The sequence below is a fragment of the Aquarana catesbeiana genome, linkage group LG03 (assembly GCF_042186555.1).
Source record: "Aquarana catesbeiana isolate 2022-GZ linkage group LG03, ASM4218655v1, whole genome shotgun sequence".
Classification (NCBI taxonomy): Eukaryota; Metazoa; Chordata; class Amphibia; order Anura; family Ranidae; genus Aquarana; species Aquarana catesbeiana.
Window position 1 is genome coordinate 538,556,760 of NC_133326.1, and position 23,919 is coordinate 538,580,678.

Sequence of the window (23,919 nt, forward strand, 5' to 3'; positions counted from 1 at the left end):
TTCAGTGTGTTATCTTCTGTTTAACACAGTATAGTTCAGTGCGCTACTGCAAGTTTAACGCCGTATAATTCAGTGCGTTAGGTGCTGTTTAACGCAGTACATTTCTGTGCGTTAGTGCATGCTTAACGCAGTATATTTCAGTTTGTTACTGCAAGTTTAACACCATATATTTCAGTGTGTTACCTTCCGTTAATGCAGTATAGTTTAGTGCATTACTGCAAGTTCAACGTCGTATATTGCAGTGCGTTACCTTCTGTTTAACGCAGTACAGTTCAGTGCATTACTGCAAGTTTAACGCTGTATATTTCAGTGCGTTACCTTCCATTTAATGCAGTATAGTTCAGTGCGTTACTGCAAGCTTAACGCTGTATATTATAGCGTGTTATCTTCAGTTTAACGCAGTATATTTCTGTGTGTTACTGCACGTTTGACGCAGTATATTGCAGTGCGTCAGTGCAGTTTTACTGCAGTATAATATAGTGTATCAGTGGAGTGTGTCTGTGTAGTGAGTAATCAAGTTAAAGTGCACCAAACGCCACTTTCCATTGATTAAAGTGCATCCACGTACACATTTCCACATCTATATTACATTTTGTTACTAAGCACCTCCCCCCCCCCATCATGTCTGGGAGGACAACAAGGAGAGGCAGACGTTCCCATGGGACTGTGAGGGGCCCAGCAGCATATGTGTCCACAGGCAAATGTGGACGTGGTTAATCCTCAGGCATGGCATAATTTTCTCATGCAGAGGGCCCTCAGTACCTGTGTGAGTATGGCACAAGGACAGGCTCAGGCCGGCTCTGCTTTTTTTCCTCACACCAATGGCTGCTCATAAAGGATGCATGCACTGTACTGTCACCATTTGAGGAGGCCACAAAGCATGCATCAGTGACACAGTCCTGTATTACCAGCAGCTATGAAGTCACTGATTAAGTGTTTTGGGATGTGGAATCTCTGCAGGACTTCTAGGCTGCCCACTGCTGTGGGTGTTAATTTCATCTGGAATAATTTTTTGGTGTAGGTTTCATGGGTACAATTAACAAACAAAGAAAGACCAATTTTTTTGCACCTGTTTGACAAGTGCATATCATTGCAAAGTTTGACAGCAAGGCCAATTCTTGCTTTCATCAAGAGCACCTCTATAGGGTTACGGTGTGAAGGCGCCACCGACACCCAAAGAACAATTTTTTCACACCTGTTACTTCTATCCAAAGTCTGTGGAAGAGACACCAGAATTTATCCCAAAAATCTCTAATCTTGTTCCCAGTGCACTACATTGTGGCCTCATTATACAGACTAGCTCCGGAAGCCGTTGCTTACAAAATAAAGAAAGCTTGCAGGGAAAATGTCATTTTTTTGGCTTTATAAATGCAATTATTGCTGCAGCAGCTTCTATACACAGTACAGATGTGCCACTTTACAGGTAGACTAAGGGGACCTCCCAGGCATGATATTAAAAGGAATTTTTCATTTTTATGCTTTCACGTTAAGCATCAATAAATCACTGCTCATTTAAAAATGACATTTTTTACAAACTTGTTTTCATTGATACATGTCCCCCAGGGCAGTACCCGGATCCCCATAACCATTGTATGCCCAATTACTTGCAAATAAGCCTTTAAAATCTGCACTTTTGATTTCTCACTTTCGGGTCCCATAGACTTCAATGGGGTTCGTTATTCGGTTCTGAACTTTCGAGATGTTTGAAAGTTCTGGTGCGAACGGAACAGGGGGTCGTTCAACCCATCCCTAGTCTTGAGGAAAGAAGGTGGAAGGGGGACATTTTGGAAAACTTTAAATATGGTGATATTACCTCAAACTAGCAGGAGGAATGTTAAAAACTAACCTTACACAGTATTATTTTATAGAAAGAGTAGTTCAGACTTCCAGCAGAGTCACTACATCATATTTTAGATTGTATTTACTCTGGATATAAATTCACAAATTTGAAAGTGAGAAAGATTTAAAAGTGTTTCACAACATGAAAGTCACATGACCCTCATCTCTATATCTTCTTGTTGCTGTAAAATGACAGTCAAGGCAACAGAAATATGTGCACACAGTTGCTGTATCCACTCAGACTCCAGTGCCAACATTCACAGCTATGTCCTATTGGCAGTCATACGATGAAGTCTCACTCACCATGCTGCATTCTGTGCAGTGCAGAGAAACTGAAAGATGCAGCAGTGACTATGAGGCCCCCATGTAATAGCTGCAGCAGGCAGACAGAGACAAGAAGAGCAGCAAAAGATTCAAGCTGCTTGCTTCTGTGTAGTGACACTTTAACCTTGTGATAAATACCCATAGAAGTGGCCGCGGATGAATTCCTGGATGCGAAACTTGTACATGGCGTGCAGGTTCTGGAATTCATGCATGGCGGAGAACTTCTTTATGTTTAATCCATTTGGAGTAATGACATCTGTAAGAGGAAATGTGTTATTGTAACAACATGGCACTATTTACGAACACGACAATATGCATTGACACAGCACTATGTATGAACATGGTACTCAGTGGCGGCCTATCCATAGGGGGCGCACGGTTGCCACCCTCCCCCATCCATGCAGCCGGCCCCCTAATCTACATGCGGGGCACCCGGACGTATGGATTGCAATGGGATTTTTTTTTTTTTTTAAGCACATGATTAGAGGCTGAGGCTCTAATTGGCTTCAAAAAAGGGTGGGCTCGGGGTGCAGAGCACTGCGCCCGGAGTCCACCCACTAGTGTGACAATAGCAAATTAGTATTCACTATTGTCTTTCTGATTCCCCTCCTGGCCAATCAGGCAGCAGTTCCTGAGACCAGATTGGCCAGGGAGTCTTAGGACATGAACATGATACTACAGTATGTATGAACATGATACTGTGTATGAACATGGTACTACAGTTTGTATGAACATGATACTGTGTATGAACATGGCACTATATATGAACACGGCACTATGGCACTATGTATGAACATGGTACTAAGTATGAACACAGCACTATGGCACTATGTATGAACATGGTACTAAGTATGAACACAGCACTATGGCACTATGTATGAACATGGTACTATGTATGAACACAGCACTATGGCACTATGTATGAACATGGTACTATGTATGAACACAGCACTAGGTATGAACATGATGAACACAGCACTAGGTATGAACATGATAAACACAGCACTGGGTATGAACATGATGAACATGCCACTAGTATGTATGAATGTGAGTTAGGGACCTTAGATTGTAAGCTCCTTGAGGGTAGGGACTGATGTGAATGTACAATGTACAATGTAAATGTAAAGTGCTGTGTAAATTGACGGCGCTATATAAGTACCTGAAATAAATAAATAAATAAATAAATAAATAGGTATGAACACAGTACTATGTATGCACATGGTACTATATGAGTGTTTTTTCTGGTGGAGTGTCCAGCAGTTGAACACATCCCCTGTCACTCTCTCATCATGTATTCTCTGCTTTTTCAGGGGTAGATATTAAGTATGGTGCTGCGCTAATCCCAAAAAACTAAATAAAAATCGTGCTGTGACACTCCCAATCTAAGTGAGTATAAAACTGGGGGCGTGGAATGCACTAAGAGTGAACTGACTGATATGAAAAGAAACGCCAAATGCAGAGTGCAGTGGGGTGTGTGTACTCTCGGGAGTTATATATCAATATCCCTAAATCAACTAGTGTACATAGACTTAGGAAATGAATGCATCCAATATAGTAGTAGTACAAGTACAAAACATACAGTGTAGACCAATATTGTGTCGTGCGTTTTAAAACATGTGAGCTGAAAAATTAATACACCCAGTAAGGCAATAATAGAAATACAAAACGTTCAGTGTGAGCCAGTATTGTTCTGCATGTCCGAGCAAATCTCAGGACGTGCTAAATAATCTAAAGTGACCAGTGCAAACAGAACCAGTGCTTAAATATAAGGCAACACAGAAAAATACAAACGATACAAAAAGTGACATGTGCAATAAAATCAGTGTCTTCAATAGCTCACATAGCAAACAATAGAGATCGCAAAACTCCAACGAGCGGCGAGCTCGTACGCATCTGTCAGTGGAAGGTGCCTGTCCCTACGCGTGACATCACGGACCTCGTGACTTCATCCCGGGTAATGCTGCTGTCTCAGAATTCATGCTGTCTCTTTGCTATGTACCACCACGCTGAAATCTTTAGGGTAAATAATCTAATTGAAATAATCAATTGAACTTGTCTATTGTGGTGATTAATTCTCACCTGCTTTTGCCCTTTATGATCAAAGAATCAATTATCTTTTATGACTTTGGCCTGTGTCTGGTCTGGTTTTGAACATTCCCCTCAATTCATGTGTTCCATATCAGTTCCTAATTGATCAATTGATGAATCCTTCCCTGCCATATCTGCCTATAAATTTAGATCAGCTTATGGGGGAAGTCACAGTCAGGGCATTTTTCTTGGGTGAGTGTTTTTTCTGCAGGAGTGTTCAGCAGTTTATATAAAGCAGTTTAACTAAAGCAGCAAGAAGATACAACAAAGAACTCTGCTCCACTGTGGACTGACTGCAAGCGAACCAACGTTTGGAAAGCATCTCTTACAAATCTGATTCCTACTCCCCTCTACCCTTTAATATGCCCCCTCTACTCTTCCTTTTCATATTAGTACCCTCTGTTCTCATTTTCTTATTTCTTTACACTTCTTCTCCACCCCAAAGCTTGTACTGTACATATCACCCTCACTTCTACCCTCTCCCTACTACTGTTCACCTCTTGCAAATACTTAACCCACATGCTGCCCCAAACACCAGAACAGGGAGGTATATACACTCACAAACACCCCAGTCCCATTTTACCTTCCTCACCCTCTTTCTTCTCCTAATCTCTGTGGATATCTCCCCTAATCCCAGCCCTCCAGTGTCTCACCCCCCCCCCCCCTTATATGGCACCCTCCTTCCTCCAGCAATAGCTGCAATCCACTCAGTTTAACCTCGATCCCCTTGCGCCCCCCCCCCCCCCCCCACTTCTCATGTGCCCTCTGGAATATCCGCTCTGTCTGTAACAAGCTCAACTCTTAACCTACTTACAATTACAGAAACCTAGCTTTAAGCCTCTGCCTCTCCCACAGCCCTCTCCTATGGAGGCCTCCACTGGACTCACTCACCCAAACCCAGTGGTCGGAAAAGAGGTGGAGTTGGTTTGCTTCTATCCCCACTGAGCACCTTTCAAGTCCTTCCTACCCCGCCCTCTCTATCCTTCTCTTCTTTTAAGACTCACTATATTCATCTGTTTTCTCCCATTTGGATTGCAGTGATCTCAGTGATCTATCGGCCTCCTGAACCAGTGTCATGCTTCCTCGATGACTTCTCTGCCTCTTACACTACTTTCTCTTCCCTAAAATACACACTATCATTCTTAGTGGTTTTAAAATCCCTATTGATGTTAACAGCCTGGCTACATTTAAACTTTTCAACTTAACCTTATCTTTTGACCTAACACAATGGACACAATCCTCCACTCACTCTGATGTTAATACCCTTGACCTTATTTTCTACCATCTTTGCACTCCTGGCAACCTCACCAACACCCCTTTCCCCTCTCTGATCACAACCTCATCAGTTTCACAGTATCTTTGTCTTCAATCACCTATCCCTCCAAGCAGCAAACAATTAACTGTAGAAATCTTTAATCCTTCTCTTTTCTACTCTGCAACTGAACACCTCTATGACAAAATCGCCTTCTGTCCTGTCCTGGCCATCTGTCTACAAAAATTCACTCTCATCCACACTGGACTCACTTGCTCCTCCCACTACACGAAGTATCACGCCTTGACCATTATAACCTTGGCAGACTCACGACACCAGAAATCTTAAGAGACATAGCCATGCACTGGAGCGATTGTGGCGTAAAACCAAATTGCAGCAAGAATTCACACTGTATAAATCTGCTTTCTGAAAATACAATTCCTCCCTCCATGCTGCCAAACAAGCCTACTTTGTCACTCTCTTTAATAATCTGTCATTTAGTCCTTGTCATCTCTTCTCTACATTTAACTCTCTACTTTCTCCACCACCAGTTCCACCCAGTAACTCATCGAGATTACCAATCAACTCAAAAACAAGTTTGATGCAATTTGTGGGGGCATCTCCACTGCACAGATATCTATTTCACCTAACATACCTTGTACAAAACCACCCTCAACACTTTCCTCTTTTGACCTTGCTACTACTAAAGAGGTCACTAAAGTTTTCTCAGAAGCCCACCTTACCACCTGCCCACTGCACCCCATTCCTTCACAACTACTACAGTCACTCTCTTCTGCCATCCTATGCTCCCTCATTCACATATTCAATCTCTCCCTACTGCCACCTTCCCCTCCCCTCTAAAACATGCACTGATCACCCCATACTTAAAAAGCCCTCACTGGACCCCACCAACCTGAACAATTTAAGACCCATCTCCTTAATCCCATTTACCTCTAAACTTTTTGAACGCTTAGTCAACCTACCTCACTGACACCAACCTTTGCTTACTACACACCACTGAAACTGCCCTACTAAAACTTACTCATTATTTAATAACTGCTAAAACCAATGGCCACTACTCCATACTCATATTACTAGACCTCTCTACGGCCTCTGATACTGTTGACCATCCCCTCCTCCTCAAAAAACTCCACTCTCTTGGCCTTCAAGACTCTGTTCTCTCCTGGTTCTCCTCCTACCTATCACAGCACTCCTTTAGTGTTATCTATAACTCTATCTCCTCCTCTCCACTTCCTCTTTCTGTAGGGGTCCTCTAAGGTGCTGTCCTCAGACCCATCTTCTTGTCCATCTATACCACCTCCCTTGGTCACTTGATAAACCCCCATGGCTTCCAGTACCATCTCTATGCTGATGACCATTGCCGCCATCAGGGGGGACAACCCATACGCATGTAGGGGACCCAGGCATCCCAAGGGACTGGGCCCCAATCAGGGCTATCTTTAATGCGGAGCAAAAAGGACAGTTGCTGTGGGGCAGAAAGCAGCTGCTTCTTGAGCCCATGCCAGTGGCGAAACTACTAACACAACCAGATTAACTGTCCTCGATTTACTGGTCTCCCGATTTAGTCCCACCAGTAAAACAATTGGTTGCTAGGCCTAGCAACCAATCAGGTGCATGAAAGCCCACACATTCAGAGGAGGAGGATGTAACTTGCTCCTCCACCTCTAGTGCTGTACTTTCCCGGCTTCCTGCTGACAACGGAACGGGCCGGGAGTCTGAGGGGACCTGTTGCCTGGACTGGGTAACTGCTGCTAAGCTGACTGGCTTCTGAGGGGATCTGCATGCTGTCTGGACCGGGAAACTGCTGCTGATATGAGCGAGGGTCCTGGGGAGGAAGTGAGCAGAAGAATCCAGCGAAACCTGCAGGGGTGGGGACAGGGATCACCCAGGTGTATTCTAGAGGGAGGTAGAACAGGCTCCCCCAGGTCCTAGAGCGGTGTACACTGACTACAACATCACCCCCTCCACAGCGATGTGGGGGGTAGGGGTAGACCATTCATCACCACACTGTCCACAGTATCTGTAGTATATTTGCAGTCTCTGACCATCTCGTGCTGTGTGTCTGCAGTCTTTGACCATCTCCTGTAGTACGTCTGCAGTCTCTGACCGTCTATTGTAGTAAATCTGCAGTCTCTGACTGTCTCCTGTAGTATTTCTGAAGTCTCTGATCTTCTCCTGTAATTCATCTAAGGCTCGCCAGTTCCTAAATGTCTTGTAGGACAATTTCATGGGTCAGATAGTAGACACACCAACTAGAAATAAAGCGTTACTGGATCTACTGATTACCAACAATACAGACCTGATCACGGATATGGAAATACGGGCAATTTAGGTAACAGCGATCACAGGTCTATTAGCTTCAGTATAAATCACACAAATAGGAAACATAAGAGGAATACAAAGACACTGAATTTCAAAAGAGCCAACTTCCCTAAACTACGAGCCTTGCTAGAAGGCATAAATTGGGATAAAATCTTAGGAACACAGAGGAGATATGGGTTAACTTTAAGAGCATATTAAATAAGGGCATTAGCAAATGCATCCCATTGGGTAATAAATTTAAAAGAGCGATCAAAAGTCCTGGATGGCTTAACTCCAATGTAAAAATGTATATAAAAGCAAAGGAGAAGGCCTTAAAAAAATACAAGGTTGAGGGATCATCATCAGCATTCAGACTTTATAAAGAATGCAACAAGAAATGTTAGGGTGCAATAAGGACGGCTAAGATAGAACATGAAAGACACATAGTGGAGGAGAACAAAAAAAATCCCAAGAAATTCTTTAAGTATGTAAACAGTAAAAAAGGGAGGACAGACCATATTGGCCCCATAAAGAATGAGGAAGGACATCTGGTTACAAAGGATGGGGAGATGGCGAAGGTATTGAATTTATTCTTCTCCTCAGTCTTCACGAGAGAATCGGGGGGCTTCAGTAACCAAAACTGCAGTGTTTATCCTCATGAAACATCACAGGAAGCACCTCCATAGTTAACAGAGGACAGAATTAAAATTAGACTTGGGAAACTTAACATTAATAAATCACCGGGGCCAGATGGCTTGCCCCCGAAGGTACTTAGGGAACTCAGTCAAGTAATTGCCAGACCATTGTTCCTAATTTTTACTGACAGTCTACTAACTGGAATGGTACCAGCCAGAGGCGTAACTAGAATCTTCAGGGCCCCGATGCAAGAAACCATGGAGGGCCCCCCTGACCCCCGGACAGGGCTCTTTTCTCCGAGCCCGATGGCGGAACACCAGGGTCCGGTCGCAAGTGGGTGGCTGCATGTAAAGGAATAGATTTCTCCCCCCCCCCCCCCGCTTCTCCTCCTCTCCCTCCCACATGCATTCAGCGGCTGCAGGAGGAAAATGGAGAGATGGGTTCCTCTATGAGGAACCCATCGGTGTTTCTCAACCTTTTTCCAGTCAGGGCACCCTTGAAGTGGCTGCACTGCAACCACCCTGCAACTGAGTACATTGCATGCAGTTGCAGCATAGTGATGATGCATTTAAGGGGTTAAAACAGGCGGTCAGGAGGCAACATATTGCCTCTTTACCGGCTGTCAAATGCCTCTGAAAAGCGATCTGAGCATGGATCACTTTTCAGAGGAACAGCATTTTTTTTTTGCTGGTACTATGAACAAGCAAAAAAAAAAAAAATTGGTTCCAATGGGACACATATAGGGGGTCAGGATTAAAAGCGCATACATAAAATGTGCATATATACATGTAAACACACATACATACACACACACACACACACACACATACATAAATACACACACACATAAACCAGTGGCAGATGGTGCTCAAAATTTTTTGGGGGGCGCAAGCAAACTGAAAAATTCTTTAAAAAACGCATCAATTGTAGCCTCACTGTGCTCATCAAACGCAGCCACTGTGCACATCAATTGCCACCACTGTGCCCATCATATGCAGCCACTGTGCCCCTCATATGCAGCCACTGTGCCCATCAAATGCAGCCACTGTGCCCATCAAACGCAGTCACTGTGCCCATGAAACGCAGTCACTGTGCCTATCAAACGCAGCCACTGTGCCTATCAATTGCCACCACTGTGCCTATGAAACGCAGCCACTGTGCCCATCAAACGCAGCCACTGTGCCCATCAAACGCAGTCACTGTGCCCATCAAACGCAGCCACTGTGCCTATCAATTGCCACCACTGTGCCTATGAAACGCAGCCACTGTGCCCATCAAACGCAGCCACTGTGCCCTGAAACGCAGCCACTGTGCCATCAAATGCTGCCACTGTGACCCCCCTGCCCGTTCGCAGTCTGCCCGGCACTTACCCTGTCTCGGTGGGGCAGCGGGTGACGTCGACGAGCGGGGTCCTCCATGCGTCTCCTCCCATCCTCTCCTCCTGGTAGGCATCCAATAGCGGCGCCTGTCGTTTCAGCCAATCAGGTGACGTGTAACAGACCCGAGCACCTGATTGGTGGAGAGGCGATTCAGTGTTAGGAAAGCGAATATTTATTCGCTTTTCTAACACACCTGGGTGGACTTTGAGTGCCAAGCATGGCACTCGCAGTTCACCTATTTTGAAGCCTATTAGTGCTTTAAAAACACCCCTGCCGGTGTAATTCAGGCGCCCGGCGTGCAAAAAGGGGCCAGGCGTCTGAATAGGGGGGGGCAGTGGCGGCCATAGATAGATTCACACTATGCATGAATCTATTTATTTGTGATAGAGGGGTGCCTGGAGGGAGGGGGCGGCGCCCATGCGCCCCTATGGACACACCGCTACTACATACATACACACACATGCACATATACATAGATGCACACACACTCACACACATACATGCACACACACATGCACATACACACACATGCACACACACACATGCACATACACACACACATGCACACACACACATGCACATACACACACACATGCACATACACACACACATACACACACACACACATGCACATACACACACACATGCACATACACACACACATACAGTAGATAAAAAACGGCAGAACTTTACCTTAGCTCTTCCTGTCGGGTACTGCACTGTAGGGGGAGACAAAGAGCACAGCACACACTGCTTTCACTTTGTAATCAATGTGAGCAGCTCCCTGCATAGTGCTGAATACAGTTCGGCTTAGAATCGGGGAGCTTGTCTCCGCTCCCCTATCAAAGTAGTGTATACAGGGGGCCCTCAAGGGCCCCCTGCAGCAAGGGGCCCGGTCGCCATGGCAACCTCAGCGACCCCTATAATTCCGCCACTGGTACCAGCTGATTGGAGAAAAGCCAATGTAGCACCAATATTTAACTATCTCAATACAGTGCAATTTCACCCCCTTCCTGCCCAAGCCATTTTTCAGCTTTCAGCGCTGTCACACTTTGAATGACAATTGCGCGGTCATGCAACACTGTACCCAGATGAAATTTTTATTTTTTTTCCCCACAAATAGAGCTTTCTTTTGTTGGTATTTAATCACCTCTGCGTTTTTTATTTTTTGCACTATAAACAATAGAAGAGTGACAAGTTTGAAAAAAATGCATTATTTTTTACTTTTTGCTATAATACATATCCAATTTTTTTTCTTTTAAACAAATTTTTTCCTTAGTTTAGGCTGATACGTATTCTTCATATTCTATATTCTACATATTTTTGGTAAAAAAAATCGCAATAAGCGTATATTGATTGGTTTGCGCAAAAGTTATAGCGTCTACAAAATAGGGGATAGATTTATAGCATTTTTATTATTATTATTATTATTTTTTACTAGTAATGGCGACAATCTGCGATTTTTATCGGGACTGCGATATTGCGGCGGACACTTCAGACACTTTTGACACTATTTTGGGACCATTCACATTTATACAGCGATCCGTGCTATAAAAATGCACTGATTACTGTATAAATGTGACTGGCAGGGAAGGGGTTAACACTAGGGGGTGATCGAGGGGTTAATCATGTTGTTAGGGAGTGTTTCTAACTGAAGGGGGAGGGGACTCACAAGGGGAGAAGACCAATCGGTGTTGCTCTATACTAAGAACACACATCGGTCTTCTCTCCTCTGACAGGACGTGGATCTGTGTGTTTACACACACAGATCTACGGTCCTGCCATGTTACCGGGCAATCGCGGGTGCCCGGCAGACATTGCGGCCGCCGGGCATGCGCATCGGGTGCCCAGTGACACGGCGGGCGTGCGTAATTGCCACCTGCGGCGCGAGCGCACCCCCTGGTGGACTGGGAAGGCGAGGGTGTCATAAGACGCCCTCCCAGAACGAGAGCCACGCCGTCTGGCCATCATATGACAGCCGGCGGGCGGCAAGCGGTTAAAAAGGGCCCAAAATACATACCTGGGAATTACAGACCAGTTAGCCTTACATCAATAGTATGTAAACTCTTGGAGGGGATGATAAGGGACTATATACAAGATTTTAGTAATGAGAACGGTATCATTAGCAGTAATCAGCATGAATTCATGAAGAATCGTTCTTGCCAAACCAATCTATTAACCTTCTATGAGGAGGTGAGTTGCCATCTAGATAAAGGAAGGCCCGTAGACGTGGTATATCTGGATTTTGCAAAAGCATTTGGCACAGTTCCCCATAAACGTTTACTGTACAAAATAAGGTCCGTTGGCATGGACCATAGGGTGAGTACATGGATTGAAAACTGGCTACAAGGACGAGTTCAAAGGGTGGAGATAAATGGGAAGTACTAGGAATGGTCAGGGGTGGGTAGTGGGGTCCCCCAGGGTTCTGTGCTGGGACCAATCCTATTTAATTTGTTCATAAATGACCTGGAGGATGGGGTAAATAGTTCAATCTCTGTATTTGCGGACGATACTAAGCTAAGCAGGGCAATAACTTCTCCGCAGGATGTGGAAACCTTGCGAAAAGATCTGAACAAATTAATGGGGCGGGCAACTGCATGGCAAATGAGGTTCAATGTAGAAAAATGTAAAATAATGCATTTGGGTGGCAAAAATATGAATGCAATCTATACGCTGGGGGAAGAACCTCTGGGGGAATCTAGGATGGAAAAGGACCTGGGGGTCCTAGTAGATGACAGGCTCAGCAATGGCATGCAATGCCAAGCTGCTGCTAACAAAGCAAAGAGAATATTGGCATGCATTAAAAAGGGGATCAACTCCAGAGATAAAAAGATAATTCTCCCGCTCTACAAGCCTCTGGTCCGACCGCACCTAGAGTATGCTGTCCAGTTCTGGGCACCAGTCCTCAGGAAGGATGTACAGTAAAACCTTGGTTTGAGAGTAACTTGGTTTGAGAGCGTTTTGCAAGACAAGCAAAATGTTTTAATAAATTTTGCCTTGATATACAAGCAATGTCTTGATAAAAGAGTAGCGTCATGTCACAACTGAGTATAAAAAAGAAGAGAGGAGCCTCTAAGTGTAGCAATATGGTTACATTTAAAGGGGTTGTAAAGGTTTTTTTTTTTTTTTTTTAAATAACAAACATGTTATACTTACCTCCACTGTGCAGCTCGTTTTGTACAGAGTGGCCCGAACCTGATCTTCTGGGGTCCCTCGAGGGCTGTCTCAGCTCCTCCCTGCAAGAACTAAACACCTTAATGCGAGCTCTCTCGCATGGTGTTTAGTTCTTGCGGGCGCGCTCCCGTGATGCAGACTGTATCACTCGGCCCCGCCCCCCGGCACGCCGCGTCATTGGATGTGATTGACAACAGCGCCAGCCAATGGCTGCGCTGCTTTCAATCCATCCACTCTAGCCAATCAACGGCAAGGCTGAGCGGCAAAGAGGAAATCGGGGGCGAGCGCAGCAGGTGAACGGGCTCAGGTAAGTAAAATGGGGGGCTGGGGGGTCCGATATTGTCTGATGTTTTTATAGGATAGGATGCATTAAGGTAAAAAAAAGTGAACCTTTACAACCCCTTTAATGAAGGTACAACATTTAGCAACTTATTGCTACACTTAGAGGTGCCTCTCTTCTTATTTATACCCTGTAAAAAAATGCTTTGATATACAAGTGCTTTGGATTACAAGCATGTTTCTGGAACTAATTATGCTCGCAAACTAAGGTTTTACTGTACTGGAAATGGAGCCAGTACAAAGAAGGGCAACAAAGCTACTAAAGGTTCTGGAGGATATTAGTTATGAGGAAAGGTTGTGAGCACTGAACTTATTCTCTTTGGAGAAGAGACGCTTGAGAGGGGATATGATTTCAATATACAAATACCATACTGGTGACCCCACAATAGGGATGAAACTTTAAAATTAGAAGAAAAGAGGTTTAACCTTAAACTACGTAGAGGGTTCTTTACTGTAAGAGCGGCAAGGATGTGGAATTCCCTTCCACAGGCGGTGGTCTCAGCGGGGAGCATAGATAGTTTCAAGAAACTATTAGATAAGCACCTGAATGACCGCAACATAGAGGGGTTATACAATGTAATACTGACATATAATCACACATTGGACTTGATGGACATGTCTTTTTTCAACCTCACCTACTGTGTAACTATGTAACTATTTCTGCAGTATTGGATCGTCACCTGTAGTATGTCTGCAGTCTCTGATCATCTACTGTAGTATTTCTGCAGTCTCTGGTAATCTCCTGTAGAATTTCTGCAGTCTTTGACCGCCTCCTGTAGTATTTCTGCAGTCTCTGATCATCTCATGTAGTATGTCTGCAGTCTCTGACCATCTCCTGTAGTATGTCTGCAGTCTCTGACCATCTCCTGTAGTATTTCTGCAGTCTCTGATCATCTGCTGTAGTATGTCTGCAGTCTCTGATCATCTCCTGTAGTATTTCTGCAGTCTCTGATGAGAGCTTATGATGAGAGCCTGCCTTTCTGACTGCTCACTGTGGACTGGAAACAAGTTGTTAGACATGGCATTCTTGGTAAATTGATTAACAATGTTGCTGGATTAGGGCATGTGCCCACATCCAGCACTGTGACTGTCTCTTTGCTATATGGCGATGTCTCTTTGCTGAATATAAGGGGATGCCTCCTTGCTGGATTGGGATGCCTCTTTACTGGATTGGGATGCCTCTTTGCTAGATTGGGATGCCTCTTTGCTAGATTGGGATGCTCTTTGCTGGATTGGGATGCCTCTTTGCTAGGTTGGGCTGCCTCTTTGCTGAATATATGGTGATTCCTATTTGCTAAATATATGGGCCTGATGACTTGGAATACACTTTTTATTCTCATATATTGAGTTGTAAGAGTGTTACAATAAAATTGGGTGCACTGAAGGACTCATTGGGATGACCAGTGGACAGACCCAGTGGGACGGCCAGTGGGAGGGCCCTGGGGGCCTGCTGATGACACCTAAATCTATTTCTCTACTCCTCAACTCAGTCCTTCAGTCTCCTCTCGCATTACCAACGTATTAGCTGACATATCAGCATGGATGTCACACCACTTCCTCAAACTCAATCTTTCGAAAACTGAGCTCATAATATTTCATCCTGTCCGTGTCCCCACCCCTGACTTCTCCATCAAGATCAATAATACAACTATCAGTCCCTCCCCTCATGCCAGGGTACTAGGTGTAATCCTGCACTCTGTCCTTTCAACCCCAAATCCAATCATTGTCCAAATTTTGTCAAATAAAACCAAAGCAATTTCTAAACTAAATTTACCGACCAGCCTGCGACCAACCAAACTGACCTGTCTAACAGTATGCGTTAAAAACAGGGGTTTAGTCTGGCCACATTTGCAAATACATGCGTAAGCTACAGGCCCCATCAAGCACAGCACTATTCTTCTTATTACTCTATTTCTTAGTGTTGGAACTTTTTTAGATGTCAGCAGCTGCATCTGCTTTTTAACTTATCCTTTTCACAAATGGAGTATAAAGAAAGTGGGTCTAAAAAAATCTGAACAGTGGTGGCCCGTCTGGCCACCTCCCCTATCCATGCGCCCAGCCCCCTGATCTACATATCAGTGGCGCTGGACCATGAATTCCAATGCAGTGGGGTGTTTTTTTAAAGCACTTGATTAGAGCCAGAGGCATTGCGCTCCGAGTCCACCCAGTTGTGTGACCATAGCGAATAAATTTTCCCCGCCAATCAGGAGGCAGGTCTGTGAGACCTATTTCCCCATTGGCCAAAGCGTCGGATGCCTAGTGCTTTGGCAGAAGACACACGGCGGAGGAAGCTGGAGGGGCGGACACTGGAGCCACCGCGGCCGCTGCCCACACTCTAGGAGAGGACACCACAGCCCCACCACACGAGTACCGGGCCGGACTGCGCACGTGAAGGGGGGGGGGTGTTGCTGTGCCATGCCACTGAATCTGAATATGGGTATACAAACCAAAAAACCTTAAATATGAAACAAAAACAGCTAAAAGAATATATATTTATAAAGATGAATACATATCATTTCAGATACAAATCCACATCCCATCTATGGTTAATGCCAAGTAGGATGCGGATTTATAATCTGAAAAAACTCACGCTCTAATATTCTACAGTATTTATCCCCAACACGTGTTGCCAGCAACACTCTCTCAACACAATTAAAGCTGAAATAACTCATATTGCCTTTATGCACACATCCCTATTCCTTTTTCATTTTTGTGATACATTTTTTTATATACATTCATCTACAATTGTATGCCTATAGTGCTCTTTTTTTGTAGGTTTTGATATTTGTCGCCACCCCTTATTTGGGTCATGTGACCCTTGGGGTTGATCATGTGATTTAGTCTACACTATTTAAGCTGTTTTGTGTCACTTATTTGTTAGCCATGATTAAGGAGAGGAAAAAAAAGGTGGTCACCACATGGTGGAAACAGAACGTCCCCTGTGGACAACCAAGCAGTAAATACGGCAGAAGACTGGACTTGTTGGCTTATTGTAAAAATATACTTTATTAAATAGATAGTATTATGATAAATATCAAAAATCAAAACACACGGTGCTGACAATTGCCCTCCACCACAATAAAACAATGTCACAATGAGGTCACCTGGCCCGGATATCATTCCAATGCACATATCTAATGCGGTACCCCACAATCATTGTCAATTCCAAGTGTGCAGCTCACTTGTGCTACAAGGCTACCTAAATACCCCTAGATTAGAAGTCTCTGTTTGGAAAAATACATAATACTAGTGATTGGGGAAATACACAGCTCCAATACGCCTGTAGGGTCAGTATGAAAAAATCAAGTCAATCAACAGAGAATATTGGAAATCCTGGCTCAGGGAATATTCCCTTATCCAAAGAGAAATTGAGGGGAATTGGTAACATATACCGGTAGTATATTCAGGAATAGGGATGAGCTTGATGTTCGGGTCGAACATGAGTTCGAATCGAACATCGTGTGTTCGCCCGTTTGTTGGATATCGATATCATGGAGTGTTTGCAGGAAATTCGAGCGCCCGCGGAACGCCCCATAATGCACCACGAGATCGCAGTGCATTGCTGTATGATGATTAGCCAAAGCATGCACCTGTACCTGTATGCTTTGGGAAATCCCAGCACCCTTTACTAAGAAAGCCATAATTGGCCAAAGGCAGGGTGCCTTTGTCCAATCATGGCTCAGGGGGACTAAGTCCACGCCCCACACTATATAAGGTTGCCTGCACAGCGGCCCTGTGTAGTGTTGTTAGCGTGGACAGAGAGCGTGATTTAGATTGAGCAGGCAGGTTATTCAGTTAGTGGCAGCTTATTAATATATGTTAGAAGGCCAGTGTGCTGGCCTGAATTTATGGGAGGAGCCCGGAGGGTATTTAAGCTGACCACTTCCCCTTCCTCTTTGTCAGTTTCAGTGCACAATACTACATGTCACTGTGCTGACTCTTCCCAGCTTACCTTGTGTTCATAAGTCTGTGCGTTCGATTACAAGTGGGTTGCGGCGTCTTCGTCGGCGGTTCTCGCATGCTGTTGCAGGTAGGGTTCAAACCTTTTTGTTCATATGCAATGTTACCATTGGATATGTTTCCTATACCTGCAAACTTGGATTTGCAGGCTCGCTCTGCCTTGCTTGTCATCCTATCCACAAACATACGATTCGTTTGTAGATCCAAGGCTCTGAGCCATTGTCGGTTGTTCTCTGATATCACTCGATACAGGCTTCATTTTCTCATAGGATTCACTGTCTATGGGGTTTTCATCTCATCCATTTGGAGATCAGCATGTATTATTTGCATGGGTTTTGTGTCTGATTGAGGTGGTAATTAGACCCACATGGGGCCTTGTCTGCACTTTGATTAGCCTGGGGGGCTGGGTGGTTGGAATGTGTTCGGTTTTAGAAGTAAGGTGTGGTATACACGCTGCAACCGATTTGTATTAGATTCACTTCATACATCTTACAACCGATTTGTATCAGTGCCATCTCTTTACAATCGATTCATATTGCATACCTGCTACAATCCGATTCGAATCTAGTCGCATCGGCAGCACAACGGTTTGCATCGGATGCATCCCGCTCACTGATTCTTATTAGTCCCTGTTGTACCCCACAAATGGTTCGTTGTTTATGTAATTTTCTACTGACTGTTTCGTATTGCTTTCATGTCATACGAATCAGTCGGATTCAAGCCTAGTCGCCTCGGCGGCACAACGGTTTGCATCGGTCTTATCCTGCACACCAATTTGTAGTGGTTCTTACCATACCCTACGATTCATTATTTATTTTTTGTCCGATTCACATCACCTCAGCAGTTACATGCATCACAGTCCACTCCGAACCTAGTTGCACAAGCGGCACAACGGTTCGCGTCACGAGTATCCCACACACCAATACGTAACAGTCCCTATAACAAATCTACGATTCGTTACGTATGCCACTTCGCAGTTCCTTCCTACATATACAATTTCTGCTATCCTTTTCTTTTTCGCCTACCAGTAGGTGACCTTTCTTGCAATCGCTGCAAGCTACGCATCTCATCATAACTCCTTGCAATCGCTGCAAGAACACGCATCTCAACATTTACCCATTTGCAATCGCTGCAACATGCATCTCAGTATAAACTCCTTGCAATCGCTGCAAGAACACGCATCTCAACATTTACCCATTTGCTATCGCTGCAAAAACATGCATCTCAGTATAATCTCCTTGCAATCATTGCAAGATCACGCATCTCAACATTTACCCATTTGCTATCGCTGCAAAAAACATGCATCTCAGTATAATCTCCTTGCAATCATTGCAAGATCACGCATCTCAACATTTACCCATTTTTGCAATTGCTGCAACATGCATCTCAGTATAAACTCCTTGCAATCGCTGCAAGATACGCATCTCATGATAACTCCTTGCAATCGCTGCAAAAAACACGCATCTCAGCATATACCCATTTTGCAATCTCTGCAAAACATGCATCTCAGTACAAACTCCTTGCAGTTGCTGCAAAGACACGCATCTCAGCATATACCCATATTGCAATCACTGCAAGAACACGCATCTCATCATAGCTCCTTGCAATCGCTGCAAGACACGCATCCCATCATAGCTCCTTGCAATCGATGCAAGATACGCATCCCATCATAGCTCCTTGCAATTGCTGCAAGATACGCATCTCCTCATAGCTCCTTGCAATCGCTGCAAGATACGCATCTCCTCATAGCTCCTTGCAATCGCTGCAAGATACGCATCTCATCATAGCTCCTTACAATCGCTGCAAGATACGCATCTCATCATAACTCCTTGCAATCGCTGCAAGACACGCATCTCATCATAACTCCTTGCAATCGCTGCAAGACACGCATCTCATCATAACTCCTTGCAATCGCTGCAAGACACGCATCTCATCATAACTCCTTGCAATCGCTGCAAGACACGCATCTCATCATAACTCCTTGCAATCGCTGCAAGACACGCATCTCATCATAACTCCTTGCATTTGCTGCAAAAAAGACGCATCTCGGCATATACCCATTTTGCAATCTCTGTAAAATTATGCATCTCAGTACAAACTCCTTGCAATTGCTACAAATACACGCATCTTACCATTTACCCGTATACAATCACTGCAAAACATGCATCTCAGTATAAACTCCTTGCAATTGCTGCAAATACACGCATCTAAGTGTTTACCCACTTGCAATCGCTGCAAAACATGCATCTCAGCATTTACCCATTTTTGCAATCACTGCAAAACACGCATCTAAGTATAAACTCCTTGCAATCGCTACAAAACACGCAGTTCAGCATTTACCCTTTTTTTTGCAATCACTGCAAAACACGCATCTCAGCATATACCCATTTGCAATCGCTGCAAACATGCATCTCAACATATACTCCTTGCAATCCCTGCAAGCACACTCAGTGGTGCTCATACAGCCCACTTCATTTTTTAGTGGCACTTAATCGGTCACTCGTCTCCAGTGGCATTCATACGAGCCACTCATTGTTTTCGTCTATCTTTTCTCCCTCAGGTCAGTCGAGTTCAGGTTCCATCCTGTACCAGGTTGGACGTTATTTCCCAGGTTAAAAAACAAAAAACAAAAAAAAAAACAAAACAAACAAAAAAAAAAAACGCTATGTTTGCATCTTCACCAGGGCCAGTCGCATACAAGGGGGACACATAAAAAAAAGGAAAAAAAAAAAAAAAAAGTAAAGAAATCTTGTTGCACTCATGTCACCCCTACTGCAGGTGTTCCCGGTCGACCGAGTTTCGATCATAACCAGGACCTCGCTACTAGAGCGTCAGTCAGGGTCTAGTTCATGGGCTTTTCTATCACATCATTCTGCAGCACCCTTTCACTATACTGTTACTTCACATACATCATTGGACGTGATCTCCAGGCATTAGTTCTGTCACATATGTCTATACATGACACTCTGTTTTCGAAGGGCGACCCTTCACCTCGCAGACAAGGTCGCTTAACAGTAGACTTGCTGGCAGGGCAAGTGTTAGCAGGCCGAGCACACGTCACCCCCTACAGACCGCAACATTCCTACGTAGGCCGTACCAGACTTCTACTTCTCGCCCCAGTACGCCCTGGGCTTCTGGTCTTCAGGTTTGTGCTTGCCACAGACAGGCACCCGAGCTATCGGTTATCTGGCCAGTCACCTCCTGGCCCACCTCGGTCGCCACGCACTCTTCTGAGTTTTCTAAATTTCCACTCAACATAAGTTCTGCACAACAGAACTCTGTCAGCTCCTGTCTATGCCTATCATTCCTTTTTCTGTACTTCTTCCTTTTTCCTCCTCTCTGAGTTTTCTCTTTACCACTCCGCTCTCTATCCTATGGCTATGACTCCTCTTAAATATGAGCACCCAGCCCCCTTTTTGTCTTCTGGCAGCGAGGACTTCACACCCGCCCCTCTGTTACCCCCCCAAACGGCTCAGAGCGCGGCTGCCTGCAGTCCCTCAGGGGACGGAACATCCCCAAACTCATAGCTGAGTCGCAGGGATATTCCCTTTCCTGCTAACGGCCAGGAAGGCAAAGCTTTTCAGGCTCCTCTTCCCGCCTCCAGCTGCAGCTGGGTCCAACAGGCATCCCTACAATCCATCCACGGGGCCCAGCTGCACTCTTTGGTCTCCCCCTTAGCCGCAACAGTTCGGACGTCCAGACCAGAGTCACACCTTTGAAAGTTCGCCCATCCATGGCCCTCCCGGACCTGGTCATGGTCCCGATGACAGCTTCTCCTTCTGCAGGTACACCAGGCTCTGCACCTATCGTCCTCCCCGTTCATCTTGTCCCGACCAGCATCAGGGAGGATATATTGGAGGGAAAAGATGTCATTTGGCATCCCTGCTCATCTCAGTCCATGACTTGGCGGACAACAAATCATACGCCTTTGGGGGATGTCTCAGTGGTTGTCAAGTCGAGAGACCCCAGCCTCAGTCGTAAGCTGTCAGCCACTGAGTTCTCCCTGGCCTTCGGGATGTTCAGAGATGTACTTTGTTCAGCCACCCTCAGCAGGAGGGAGGAGCGGGACTTATACCTTCATGCAGTGACAGATCTTGCTTACAAATATGGAGGTTTTGCCGTCTACGACCATCGGCCATTTTTCAGCCAAAGCAGCAGCGAGACTTGCCCAGTTCCAGATAAGCTCTGACTGGAGCCTCACAGACACTGAACGCTTTTGTCGCCACTTTGCTCACAAAGCTGACGGTTTCGCCCAATCCCTCACTTGAACCTGTCACACCAGGCCCAATGTCACAGGGTTATCCATAATCCGGACGATTTTCTGCTTATCGAACACCTAGACATACCCCCCCCCCCGGTAGATCTAGACAAGCTAAGAGGTCTTCAACAATCTCAATGGACACATAGTGGAAGGCCCAACACATTTCATGAGTTTCTCAGGCATCGTCCTGGATACGCATGCCATGCAGCCTAGCCTGCCTTCTGACAAATTAGCTTGTGTTAGGTTGGTCATTCAAGAGTTTACCCGGTCACAGGAATGTACTAAAAGACAGCTGCAGTCCTTGATAGGGATGCTCAATTTCGCTATGTGAACAATTCCTCAGGGGCGGTCGTTCATCTCAAGGCTCTTAGTCTTTCTTGCCCGAGTGCAGGACCCGACCAAGTCCTCAGACTAGACCCAGCAGCAATAGCAGACTTGGCTTTGTGGGACGAGTTCCTCTTCAACTGGAATGACATATCAATGTTTTTCCCTCAGTATCAGCTCAGTCGCCCCAGGTAGTCACAGATGCTGCAGCCTCCACTGGCTTTGCTGCAATTTTTGGCCATCACTGGTTTTCCAGACCTTGGCCCCCGGAAATCTGCCTGATTCCTGGCTTCCCTCGATCTTTGTCATTGTTCGAGCTGTACCCCATCGCGGCAGCAGCCCAAGTCTGGGGCCACACGTGGACAGATCAGACAGAGCTCTTCACCAGACAACCAGGTTACAGCTGACATCATTAATAAGGGTAGATCCAAGTCGCTCCCCGTCATGTCCTTCCTGCGCAGTCTGCTGCAATTGTCACTACATCACCAAATTTAACAGTTACTGTAAGCATATCCCTGGCAAGTGCAATACCACAGCCGATGCACTGTCCCGCTCCAATTTTGTCTCATTCTTCCAGCAGGAACCCGGAGCCGACCCATCATCCACTCCTATCCCACCTTGGTCTCAACTAACAATGGATTGAAGCCACACCTTGCCAATGCAACCCGGCTCATCAACCACTCACTGTCTAGCAACACACTAAAGGCTTATCCCACGGCCTGGTACACCTACCGTAGGTTCCTTGCCACTTGTCCCGGAACCACAGTAGATGATGTCACTCATGTCCTAGCCTTTATATCTTATTGCCACACACAGCTGGCTCTCCCTCATACCCCTATCAGGCTGTACCTGGCCGGTATCCAAGCCACTATGTCCTTTATCTTACGGAAAACGCAACAAACCGGACCCGGAGTGGATATAAACTTCTTTCGAACCAGCAACGCCTGGTGCCCAGCAACGATCTTTTGACCGTCTGCTCTTTCACCTACCCAGCCAGTCTCCAGCCCGTTACTGCCTTTTCAGGTCAACCCCCTGAGTGGAAATCAGTTTATTAAACATGTTTGGGTCCTACTGGTCAACTTAGGCCTAGACCCCGGGCGGTATTCTGGATATTCCTTTGGATCGGCGCAGCCTCAGCCACATCTCAGCAAGGAGTACCAGACCATGTGACCAAGAAGCTAGGCAGGTGAAAGTCTGCCTGCTTTACCAGATATATATTCCCTCAAGATGGCCCTTTCTCCAAGCTCACTCAATGAGGTTAGAGGCAATAAAGATACTTCCCTACCTGGTTATTTTTGGCCCCTTTTCTTGCCATACCTACCAGACGACCAAAAGCCACACCTCAGGTCTATTTATGTTGTGAGTCTTGTCGCGTGTTTATGTGATCCACATTTGTCTCGGTCTTAGGGCCACGACCATAAATATATATATACAGTCAGTCTAATATATATATATATATATATATATATATACTCTGCACCCAGTCAATGTAGCCTAGAGATCTACATTCTACAGTGCATTTTGTTGTGTACTATTTCTAATCTACTTCAGGCAGTGTATTTGATATATATATATATATATATATATATATATACATACATACATACATACATACATACATACACACACACAGTGGGGCAAAAAAGTATTTAGTTAGCCACCAATTGTGCAAGTTCTCCCACTTAAAGAGATGAGAGAGGCCTGTAATTGTCATCATAGGTATACCTCAACTATGAGAGACAAAATGTGGAAACAAATCCAGACAATCACATTGTCTGATTTTCGAAAGAATTTATTTGCAAATTATGGTGGAAAATAAGTATTTGGTCACCTACAAACAAGCAAGATTTCTGGCTTTCACAGACCTGTATCTTCTTCTTTAAGAGGCTCCTCTGTCCTCCACTCATTACCTGTATTAATGGCACCTGTTTGAACTTGTTATCAGTATCAGAAGAACTGGAAAACCGGGAGAAGAGGCCAGAGAGAGCGGAGAAGAACAAACCAGACGCCGGGAGAAGAGG

The 23,919-nt window shown here is 45.1% G+C and overlaps 1 protein-coding gene across 1 annotated transcript in view; it reads right to left on the reverse strand.

The window, feature by feature from the left end:
• GYS2 (glycogen synthase 2) overlaps positions 1-23,919 on the reverse strand; it is a 134,717-nt gene that overhangs the window by 49,232 nt on the left and 61,566 nt on the right. The window contains exon 6 of the mRNA XM_073621421.1: positions 2,302-2,419. Coding sequence (XP_073477522.1) covers positions 2,302-2,419 — 118 coding nt within the window. The remainder of the gene's footprint in view (positions 1-2,301; positions 2,420-23,919) is intronic.